Genomic DNA, 12,901 nt, shown 5'->3' with positions numbered 1-12,901 from the left:
CTCTCTCTCTCTCTCTCTCTCTCTCTCTCTCTCTGTTTCTCTCTATCCCTCTCCCTCCTCCATTATTTTCCCAACCCTCTCTTCCCTCTACCTTTCCTTTCTCCTATATTTTTTCTCCCCACCTCCTAAATAAATAAGAGCATCTAAGAATAATCCATATCTCTAACACAGAAGGACAGTTTTTGAAAGGCATGTAGCCATGAAATGTAGCCATTGCATTTTACTAGTCCTCATTCTAGCATGAAATTTCACTTTTCATAGTTGAGTCTGCGGTTGGTTTCCATTATTCAGTATTACATTTCAGACATGTACTATCCTTGATGTATTCGCTACATACTAACTTAGTTAGAATCTCAGTTAGTGCTACCAATGCTACCGGCTAAGTAGTTTGTCATTGTTCAGCCAATGTGTCGAAGCCTTCAAAGACAAAAGAGAATGAATTTCTAATAGGTTTTTTTAAATCTGTTTTTAGATTGTTAAACATCTCTGTCTATCATTCTTAATTGTATTCCAAGAAGGATTTTAGCCATTGATATGTCGATTTGGTTCTTCAAATCCACATCATGTGTTGGCTCCAAACTTGTGATAAGTTTATAGCTTAATCTCGTTTTCCCATTATCCTCCCACTTCAACAACATCTATATATTAGCACAACCACTTAGACTCACACATTTTGGAAATGACTCGATATCTTCTTTGTGGTACAGAGGAACTCATCTAAATTTTGACTCAGAATCTCTTACCTGGGAGAGATTTTGACAGTGTGTTACTGCTGTGTTCTTTACTCATCTTTTGACAAAGCAAGCAAGAAGAGGCTAAGTATTTTATGACTGCACAAAATAAAATCTTTAGACAAATTTATAGACAAAGAAATATACATATTTCAAAAATAGATGTCAAAAGATGATCCAAACATTTACTTGCAAAATGATTTGGCTTCATGAATAAATATCCTAAGGTTTGGTAACATGTTAGCATTACTTTTAAGTAAAACTCTATTGTTTATTTTGTAAGAGTTGTATTTTATTTTTAAAAGATAATAGTAAGAGTTAAAGAGCTAATAACATTGACTTACAGAGTTACATTATATTTTTAAAATAGTTTAGCTTTGATATTATAGTAACGTATCAAAATTAGTTTTTAGATGATTAATTGTTTAAGACTTTAAGATGCAGTAAGTACTAACCTGAAATAGATTCAATGTTTTATTCCCAACTAACCTTATAAATGTATAATATCTACACTTTATTGTTCATGTTTGTTTTGGGGGAATTAATAAAAATAAAACAGTTACCAATATCTTAATGGTTGAAGCAAGGAGAAAATACAAAGCTAAGGCAAGATAAAGTAAGGATGTTAAGATATGGTAGTCTGTAAACTTTCTCTACTCATCTATAATGTTGATAGGTAAACCAAACTCTTTCACCTTCTACTTACAGTAAGGTTTTAATAGCAGACAAATCAGTGTTCATGTAGATTGCTGGTTAGCCTTGGAGATCAGATCACATTTCATTTCATGAGTAAAACTAATGTTAGAAACATCTTATTGAATTGATGAGATCTGAAATAACAGTCAAATAGTGTGCACTTCACTAAGCAATTTTTATGTGACTAATTCTTAAAGATACTTAAAAAAACAGTTCTATGTTTCTTAAAACTAAGAAATTGATTTTCTTATAGTTTCAGAGGTCAAAAATCTGAAGCAGTTCTTACTAGGTTTATTGCAATGGACTGAGATCAAGATGTTGGCAAAACTGTGTTCCATCTGGAATCTCTGGAGTTGTTCCATCTTACACAAGCCACCTGCATTCTTGGCTCCTTGTCCTTTTCCATCTTCAAAGCCAAGCATGTGGCATCCTGGAAATCTCCCTCTCTCCCTCTCTCTCTGAATTTTATAGTAGTGCTTCTTACATCTTTCGTTTTAAAGATCCACACATTACATTACATTGAACCCATCCATTTACTCCAGGATATAATACCTATCTGATGATCATTAAATACATCTGCAAAATTCCCTTTAGCATACCAAGGGCTTCATGAACACTTTCTGAGAATTAGCATATAGACACTTTGGAAGACTATTATTCTTTGCACTACTGTTAAAAGTTGGGAATAAGGAAAATGGGACTCCGTATTGTATAACATGCTATAACTTTGAAAAACACTGAAAATAAGTTCTCTTTAATGTCACCATGCATTGCTGCAGTGTAAGCTTTTTTCAAAGCAAGAGAATTGAAATTTATATAATAAATTGAAAGGATATAACTGATAATTCTCTTTTTCTTTTTATTCCATTTCTACACAGAAAGCACATATTATTTTTTAATTTTAGGTGGTTTTATAAACAAACACTGAGAATTTTGAAAGGATTTGAAAGAAGATTAAAAAGTCTGAGAAGTGAGATATTACAGAGTATCATCTTGTCATTTGACTTAATGGGTTCATATCTTTGTGATTGCAAAGCTAAAACAAATCTAGCTAAGAAATAAGAAAAGCAAAGAAATATTTACTACAGGCAGCAGGTAAAGATAGCAAGAGAATTATCTCCATATCAATGTCCTTCAGAAAATATCTACATATATATACACATGCACCATATATATTCTTGTATATCATATACATATTTTAAATGAGCCCATCATTAAGCATGTTCAAAACAAAATATATATCACTGTGCATGAATCATTAAGGTCATAGTTCAAGAAGGAAAGGTGATGTACAGGCAAATTTCTAGGGAGAGTTTTTGTTGTTAAATGAGAAACATAAGAATATCTTAGGAAATGTTTTTTCCTGACAAGATTTTAGCTTCATCCAAATGATGGGACATTTGAAAGAAACATTAAAACAGAAATTTCCCACTAACAATATCTCCCTTACTTGTATGTCAACATTAATTTGAGCATTTATTTAAAAAAATGAAATTAGGAAATAGCTGTTCTACAGTGCTCATTGAATCAACTTTCACAACCCAGGATATAAAAGAACTTTATATATATATATATGTATGTATATATATATATATATGACTCCATATATATTCACCTATATATGAATATATAGGTGAAGAAAATGTAGCATATAGACAGAGAACTATGATTGATCATTAGTAAACAAATCCTGACACGTGCTAAGATGTGGATGATCGCAAAGACTTCATGTTAAGTGAAACAAGCTACTCACCACAAGGACAGTCATTAAATTAGATGACTAGCATACTCAGTTTCACATACAAAAAGCAGAACTCTGACTGAATGTTGCTGGGTTGGATAGTCAGACTAAATTTGAGTTATTGTTCAATAATATAGAGTTTTGGTCATGCAAAATTAAAAATTCCAGGTGTCTTCTGGTCAACATTTTAGCCTCTATAATTAATCATATAACAATTGCATGTGAGTCTAATAAGAGAATATGTCATGTTACTTTTACCACAAGAAAAGTTACTAAATATGAATTTTATGGATCACATCTGTCAATGTTCCAAGGCAACTTTTCTGTACATTTCAGAATCAGAGATGGTTATATTATTTCATGAAACATAGCAGAACAGAAAATGGAAAAGCAACTTCCAATTTTCTATACCAAAGACTTTTCAACTTATCTCCTGCTCAGCAATACATGGGAATCAAGTGATTAGAAAGCAGTAGTCATTTCCTTCTACTCAGAAATGAGATATTTCGCAACTCAGGAGAGATATTACAAACTTAGCACAACTATCCAATCAGTGCACTCTAGTAAATGACTTGCAACCCACTGACACATTAGTCTCAGAATTAGTCATACAAGGCTTCTATTTAGATAGATAAATGTATGTTTCCTGATACTACCATATAATAGTAACATTATGACTTCAAATACAGGAATGGGACTGTGGATAGATGTGGAGAACTTATGTAGGATACACAAGGAGACCCCAAGTTCAATCCCTAGATGAAAGAAAAAATCAAGAGAAAGAGAAAAAGAAGAAGAGATAAAAACATATATTCTCTCACAGTTGGAAAGTTCATGTGTCTGGACTAATGTTGTCATAGGGAGAGGACTTTTGTCCAATTCTCTACAAAAGGTTCAACAATTTATCTCTTCCATGTACTGACTTGAAACCATATCATTCCAATCTGCCTCCATCTTTAGAGTAGTTTCTCCTCCTTTAAAAATTGAGTGGGAACCTTTGTAGGTAAAACCATAGAATTCTTAATTATGAGAGAGATTGGGAAGTCCAGTGAAAATGAATAAGTTTATTGAAACTGTTATAAGTCTATGTTATACTCATCAAATCCATCCCTCAGGTACCTCAATATTGAGGTTGTATTAAAGGTAAGATGTCATATCCAAATGACATATGAAGCATATAGTTCATATATTTCAATTATTGTACATGATCTATTCCTAAGGGTAAGTAACAGAGAACACCAGGTTAGTAGTATTGCCACATCTGCATTTCATTGACATATTCTGCAATTCTTACTACACTGACCGTGAACTGAACTACACACTAGTAGAGATAATATATGAAAATTAGCCCTCATAGAATATTCTTCAACTACAGGCTATAAATATTTCTGTGGTTTAATAAGATAATATATGGAGCGTAAGCACAGACAAAATAATTTTGAAATGAAGAGGTGTAAATGGAAACTTATTCACAAACATGCTAACTCTGTTTTCAAATTTAATGATCACTGATCTCCTAAATACAGAGCTATAGGATGAAAGTATATTATTGAGCCGTTATTATCTGCTTCTGTTTAACTCTAGCTATCAAATATGTATCAGTTCTCTCTGTGGATATGTTTATATTTCCTAAATATAATTTTAGTATAGATTTTTTTACAATATTTTTACCAACTACAAGATGGCAAGAATTATTATGATAAACCTCCAAGGAATTATGCTGTGGAGATTTCAGGATCATTTCCATTTAATATTAATTTGTGATTCTGCCAGAAAAGTTTACTTGTCATTTACATGGGGAATTCTCTTCCTTTTTATCATTGGTACTATTGCTGCCAGAAAATACTAGTGATATTTTACGATAGAAGTTAGATAAATGTACTTAAAAACTAATGAAATGACAAAATATAGCTGGTCTCCCATGTTCATTGCATCAGCTTTCATGGGCCACAGTGTAAAAGAACTTAAATGGTCACAGATGAATATCTATGTAAAGAAATTATAGTATATATACAGTGAACTACTATTGATCTTTTGAAACTAAATCCTCACATATAATAAGATACGGATGAATTGAAAAAAGTTCATGTTAAGTTAAATAAGCTACTCACTACAAGGATGGTTATTCAATTAGATATTTAATATTGTCTGTTTCAAAGACATTAATGTGATCAAAGAACAATGTGGACTATAGAGGATAAAAAAGGAGTCTACATACACAAAAACTCTTGTTGGCAGAGCTAAATTTACAGGCAGACATTATGCATATAGAAGATACATGTTTTATAGTCCATCTACAATTATGATTACCAGTGTACTTATTAGTTTTATTATCAAATATTTCACTTAATATAGTGTGTTCAGATCTACGTCAGTCCACTGCCCTCTTTCCTCGTCTACAGTTCTTTCCCTATCTTTCTCCACTCTTTCCCCTAACGTTCATGTAGTCTCCTTCTTTATTATTTAATACTCATTGACTCATGAGTGTGGGTGTGGGACCATATACAGAAGTCTAGCTAACCTCTCAGTGTGCATATCCCTGAAGAAGAGTAGCATTTCCTCTCCCAGTAACCATCCCCTGCCAATAGGTCCTCCATGATCCATGCTAATGTTCTGGATGGTTGATTTTGTACATATCCTTTTATTTCAAAGAAACCATGAATATGAGGATCACTTTTTATAAATAAATGACAAAACATCATTGAAATAAATCACCTTGATTTTGGTTTTCTTTTCTGTCCCCAGGATTGACATCTTTAAGTATGTGATCTATGGCATTGCGGCTGCTTTCTTTGTCTATGGCATTTTACTGATGGTGGAAGGTTTCTTCACAACTGGAGCTATCAAAGATCTCTATGGGGACTTCAAAATCACCACCTGTGGCAGATGTGTGAGCGCTTGGGTATGTCATTTCTCTGTACTCAGCATGTAATGTGGGTGGATTTCAGTATCATACAGATGCTTGTACTTCCATGAAGAGAACTAAAGCATTGTTTAATGAAGTGACATGTCCTTCAAGGATGGTGATCCTACAACTTCATAAGAAGAATTCTAAATTAAAAGTATTTATTTGGAAATTTGTTCGTTTTAAATTGGCAAATCATATGCACTGTAACTAATTTAGTTTGTACAGGAGGCGTGTATTGGTTTTTTGTTATTTATTTTAAAGATCCTTAGATCACCACACAAAATAATAGAAAATACTTTCCCTAATCTATAAGCAATTCATATTCTGTCAATTCATAAACTTCTGTCCCTTGAGCCACAAAGAAAAACTATACATACCAACTAGATGTAAATCTTTATGTTGAACAGCTTGTAACTGATTTTGTGATGTGACCTGATTTAGTTTCAGACATGTATTTCTGTCTAGGGGAAACACTTATTGCATATCTATGAACGGGAAGTTCAATAATATGACTTCAGAAAGGGATTGCCACTTAAATGCTTTGGATTAGTAATACTAAATTTCAGATCCAGAGGAAATAAGAAGATATATGAAGCTCTTGGATTGATCTTAAAAAGACAAACAAATAAACAAAAAAACCCATGTGTATTCAGTTCTCAGTGACCCTTAAACAGTTTCTCTACAAAAAGGCCAGTTTCTGACATTAATTCAACTTCTACTGTACAAATAGTGTATAATGATTTTAGTGAATGATAAGCTTTCTTATTGTTCAGCTAACTCACAGCAGTGCTTCAGTGAGCCTTAGAAAGCAATTTTAGTTCTTTGAATATGGTTGACCTACTTAACAAAATAAAGATCATCTTTAACATTCTGAGTCCCCGATGCTATAGCAGTGGAAGGACAATGGAAATAGTCTATAAGCTGATCTCAAATGGCATAGAATGTTCCACCAGCAAGACATTTGCAGTCAATTGTGACATTTCATTCAGAATGGGAAAAATCATCAAATAGTAAAAATAATCACGGAAGAATTTGCACATCTATATACAGATAATTATCTGCCTGTCATTCAAATGTCTTAAAAGGGATCTCAAATACCTATTTTTAAAGTGAACCATGAGCCATACTAGTTTTGTACAATAGTAACAATTGTGTCATCAGTCACACTAACACACCAGAAGGTTGGCAGCAGCTGCGTGGGCCCCCTCAGTGGCTATGCAGCATGTAGTCAACTGCAGAAGAGGTGTCTGCCCACTCCCGTGACACCAGATCTGACATGAAGGCTTGATCATTGCTGAGCAGAAATGGAGACTGTAATTTAGACATACATTAGCCATATTACCCAGGATGTATTTTTTATCATTTGTGATTATAATTTTATAACTGTAATTTTAAATTTTATCAAAAAATTTCATAGGATATTTTGGTAACTTGTATGTTCAAATAGTTGTTCTAACTTTAGAGAAAGCTAATGATTCATGTAGTTCCCATATTTACCAATTCTAGGTTATTAATGTTTGTCATAGTGAGCTGATAATGCAGTGTTATTAAAATCTCTCCATGCTTTGGCAATATTTCTTTAAATTTCCTTAAGTGCTCTTTATTTGTACAATGTCCCATCCAGGCTTATATTCAAGTAATTTACCCAGTGTGAATGATTTTCTGCATTAAGCTTCATACAGTATAATTTTAAAACATATTATCTTCAATATTTTAATGCTTCCTCATGTTGCATTTACAATGGCAATAGACATGTTTGGTTAACATTTCCTCCCTTTGGCTGTGTATTTTCACCCCTTTCTACCGTGGGATATATATTTTTGTTTAACTTGGCAGATGTTGGAAACTTTTTCTGGACAACTGAACACTGTGCATAAGGCTAGAGTTGCTGCTAAACTTTCTGTAATTTATAGGGCAATCCTCACAACAAATAATTATGTGATCCAAATTTTAATAGTGCCAAATCTGAGAAACTCTAGTTCAGAAAGATTGCTCTTACACCTACCTCATCCCTAATATTAGCCATTTCTATCCATTGTCACATATTTCTTACTTAACATCTTTAAAAAATGGGGAGGTTCTATATTGTAGAATTCCATTGTTACCTCCGCATCTAGTACATTCATGAGACTCTATGTATCTGTCATTTGACCTTTATATAGTACTGCAGCATGCACTGCCCAAAGCTCACACACAAACACATGATAATAATGTCTAATATTTTATTAGATATTAAGTAAGAGAATATATCTTTGTATTTTTTTATTTGAACTACATGGGAAGGTAATGTGCAAAGTAGCAGGCAGTACACTGACATTATATTTGAAGCAATGTTGGCCGTCGGGACACATTTTGATGCTTAGCTGATATTTTCAACTTTTTTTGTGAAAGAGATGAGGTGAGAGGCAAACAAAGCTTTAGGAATTTGTCCTCATGTCAGAAAATATTATGAGACCTATTACTGTATTGAACAATAAACCAAGAAGAAAGAATTAGTTGATACAAAGGGCCATCAGTCTTTTTGCATCTAATTTCTTATGAAGTATTTGTGAGGGAAATTCTCGGAAGTCCTAATAGTGTTCTGAGCATTTATGCACTACAGTTCTAATAGTGTGTGTTTGTTTTGAAGATTGAGTCTGCTCTCAGTCTTCATTTTGCAGTAGCTTCTCTCTCCACCTTTCTCCTGCTGCAGTTTATCATGCTGACATACCTCTTCATGTTGGCCTGGCTGGGAGTCACAGCTTTCACCTCACTGCCAGTGTACATGTATTTCAACGTGTGGACCATCTGCCGGAATACTACTCTAGTGGAGGGAGCAAATCTCTGCTTGGACCTTCGTCAGTTTGGTAGGTACATAGTGGGCCTTAACGTAGAAATCGCTTCGAACTCTGTGAAACAACAGATAAATAATTTGGTAGCAAAACCTATTCAGATACATTATCATAAGTTAGCTATGGAGGACCAGGAGACTAAAGATGAGGTTGTTACTTTATCCAGGGTGTACTCAAAACCCATCTCCACCCAACCTAAAAGAGGGGACTTCCACCCCTAGACTAAGCAGAGAGGGGCCACCCAGAACCCCCTCTGACAGGCGATCTGAATTCTTGCTTAGGCTGCCAGGCTAAGCACTGCAAGGGAATACCAATAAAAGTTAAAAATATCTCTCTGGGTTCCCTGAGGGACACGCCTGACTGCATAGGGGTTGATGTCAAAAGTATCCCCTCTCCAGGAAAAAGACATCAGGATGGGTATGGCCCTCATGCCTCACTGGACAACGACAGGGGGACCGGAGCCTTTACAAGGTCCCCTTCAATTACTGGAGGTCAGGCCTCTATCCCCGCCTTTGCAAGTTTAGAATCGCCACAGCCCTTCTATACTTAGAGAAGGGAGGAGATGTCAGGGGCAGCCCTGCTTACACATTGAAGGCCTAAAATCAGCCATAGGCCTAAAATCAGCAGTGGGCCTGTCATACATGTATACTAACACCAAGTCTTGGGTCTCTGTGGAAAAACATTGAAACAGGTGGCTATAAGCTATTGTAAAAAGGCTTTTGTGGAAATTTACCAGCCCGAGTAGTCATAGACCTTGTAAATATGAAGCCTTGGAAGACAATACCAACTTAGATAAGGACAAGTGAGTCACAGGCAGAGTCATAGCCACCTGTCCCTTCAACCTTCACCCAGGCGATACCCGGTTCTGAAAGATATCTGTATTCCCCCTGAACACCCACACTCCAGTGTCATCCCCTTCCCCACGTCTTGCCTTTCTGTGTTTAGAGCCCCTGTGTGAATGAATTATGATTTGAGAAAAAATAAATAATTTTAAAAAAATAAAAAAATAAAAATAATAAAATGCTGTAAATGGCTTTGGAAACAGCATATACATTACCTCAGAGATAAATATATCTGACTATGTAGTTCAGGGCAATCTGTAAATTAAAATGGGAATTTCTGGCTTACTCACAGTTCTCATACCTATAAAGCAGATCAGGCTATCCTGTCTGTGTGCCCCAGGTCTCTACCTTTTCAGTGTCACCACACCCAGATTTTTCTAATATGGATTAGGTGGATCAGACTCACATCATTGAGACTGCAAAGCAAGCAATTTATAACTGAGCTACTTCCCTATGAGCTTGCTGCAGCACTGTAGACCTAATTTTCATAGATTCCACGCTAGAAATGTGTTGCAGTTTAGAGATTTTAGTATTTGAAAAGTCCTGTGGGTGATCCTGATGTAGTCGGTCCATAAGTCAACAGGCAAGCATCGGCATAAGTGAAATAGCAACTTGTTTCAACTTCTGCTTGCTAACAGCATTGTTTTTGACATCGCCTTAAGACGGGGCACTTATTAGAGTAATATATCTTTGTAAACTAACAAAAGCCTTGAACAAGGCTTAGTATATAGCCTGAGGCATAACCATGAAAACAGTTGTGATACTTCCAAATTTGGTTCATTACATTAATGAATAGCTACAATCAGATCTAAACAACCCAGCAGATTGATTCAGTTCAGCTCTTATGAAAAAAATTACAGGGTTAGTTTTTATCTCATATTCATAATTCTAGGCACAGCCACTATGGACAATAATAACTTTTTCTATTGTAGCTTGACACAATTTAACATAAAAGTTGCTGAGGTTTGAACAGCTAAATTATTTTTCTCTTGAGGCTCTTTCAGACATACTTAATGCTAATCTATAGTTTTCTACATATTGTAGGGATTGTGACAATTGGAGAGGAAAAGAAAATTTGTACTGTCTCTGAGAATTTCCTGAGGATGTGTGAATCTACTGAGGTATTTTTTACACTTTACTTGTGTCACAATTTGAACATACACTTTTGTATTTAATATATTTTGAGTTTTTCTATCAGAGATTATTTTGCTCATTGTTATTTTATGCAGGGTACTAGAGTATAAAAGCTATTTTGTATATTTAAATAAAATTATTATGAATGGTTGAGGTGTTCTAAAAATGCATCTCAATGAAGGTTTCAAATTATAAAGAATATAACTATATTATTAGAAAATTACTAAAATCCATCATTTTAAATGACATCTCATTGTTGTAATGACATTAGAGTAAAATGGTTCAGTGGTACTGATTTAAGTGATGTGAAAGATGAAGGGCATTTTAATGCTACTGTTGATGGGATGCACAACTTGTCAAGAGCTCACTTTTGTTAATGACATACTGACTCATATAATAATAGTGGAAGTCGTAATCTCTCTTTTCTATGTAACTGAGTCCCTTTGATTTGTGTGTGTGTTGTTCTGGTTTGTGTTCTGCAGCTGAATATGACCTTCCACTTGTTCATTGTGGCGCTTGCTGGAGCTGGAGCAGCAGTTATTGCTATGGTAAGTCCCTCACTGCTCCATGATTGACTTAACAGTTTGAATTACAATGCTACTTGCTTGAATGCATAATTTATTTTCCCTACATTTTCTATATTAGATGCTATTGTCAGTATAGTAAAAGAGGGAACTGGGGATATGGATCAGTTCTTAAAAGCACTGGTTGCTCTTCCGGAGGAACTGGGTTCAACTCCAAACATCCACAGGGCAGCTTACAACGGGGTATTTGACACCTTACTCTGACCTCTGTGGAGCAGTAATCCACATGGAACACATACACAAAGACAAAGCACTCATGCATATAAAATAAAAATAAATCTGATTTTTAAACAGAAAGAACAGTTTTTAAAATATGTTTATTGATTTATCTGGGGACAGGTAGCTGGTGTGCCATAGTCTATGTATGAAGGTAAGAAGACAAATTAGGGAATGTATTCTCTTTTTGTCCCATGTGAGTCACAGGATTTGAATTTGAGTCATCGGGTTGCAGAGATTTTTTGTTTTTTGTTTTGTTTGTTTTCTCACTGAGCCATCTGTGGCCATATAAAACTTTATTTTGAATAGAAAGAATGTATAAGATTATGTCAAAATGTGAAACATTCTTTTGAGATTTATTCTTTCTAATTAGTATTATTCTAAAATTTGGAGCTACCTTAAATTTCATTGTGAGTTATAAAGTTATCCATGAATTCAAGTCTTTGGAAACTTTTTTTGATCCACACACACTGACAGTGCTTAAGCTTTTCTAATGTAAGAACCATAGCATAGCATGCAGGGATAGCATCCCTAGCAATTTCTCTGAAGGGACTCTCAGCTTATAGTAAAGAAGATGTAAACTTTCAAAGGAAATAGTATGTTCTTAAGAATAACAAAGCAGATTCTATTTCTTCCTACATTTTTGTGTCACAAAAAATTAGAACAAGAAGAGGTTGGTAGAATGCTTGCCTAGCATGCATAAGACCTTGAATGGATTACCAATATTATAATTAAGTAATTAATATTTTGCTATAAAGCTAAATATAATACAATATTTTATTCTATTAATGTTCTAATAGTATATTTTACAATTTAGAATGTTTTTAAAAATATATATATGTATATCTGTACTTTTCTAGTGTCAGTTGGTCTCACATCTTGTGATGCTTTATTTTTATTAATGATTTTATTGAAATAGAATTATATTACTTCCCCCAAACCTTTCCTACCTCCAGGACCTTCCAGTTACCCTCCCCCTCCCCATGCCCTTGTCTTAGTTACTTTTCTACTGAAACGACAAAACACCATGATCAAGACAATTTATTAAACAAACAATAATTTGGGGGGCTCATCTTTCCAGGAGGTTAAAGTCTATTACTACCCTGGCAAGGAGATTAGGAGCAGGCAGACAGGCATGGCATTAGAGCAGAAGCTAGGACAGAGATGATAGATAGATAGATAGATAGATAGATAGATAGATAGATAGATAGATAGATA

General features: G+C 34.4%; 1 protein-coding gene across 1 annotated transcript in view; it reads left to right on the top strand.

Moving 5' to 3' along the window:
- Window positions 1-12,901, top strand: part of Gpm6a (glycoprotein M6A) — a 265,035-nt gene that overhangs the window by 248,939 nt on the left and 3,195 nt on the right. Inside the window, exons 3-6 of the mRNA XM_028757648.1 lie at window positions 5,914-6,070; window positions 8,769-8,922; window positions 10,794-10,870; window positions 11,366-11,431. Of these exons, the coding sequence (XP_028613481.1) occupies window positions 5,914-6,070; window positions 8,769-8,922; window positions 10,794-10,870; window positions 11,366-11,431 (454 nt within the window). The remainder of the gene's footprint in view (window positions 1-5,913; window positions 6,071-8,768; window positions 8,923-10,793; window positions 10,871-11,365; window positions 11,432-12,901) is intronic.

This window comes from Grammomys surdaster, unplaced genomic scaffold, assembly GCF_004785775.1.
Source record: "Grammomys surdaster isolate TR1022 unplaced genomic scaffold, NIH_TR_1.0 126178, whole genome shotgun sequence".
Lineage (NCBI taxonomy): Eukaryota > Metazoa > Chordata > Mammalia > Rodentia > Muridae > Grammomys > Grammomys surdaster.
The sequence above is the reverse complement of the archived record's forward strand: the minus strand, read 5'-3'. Positions and strand labels throughout refer to the sequence as shown.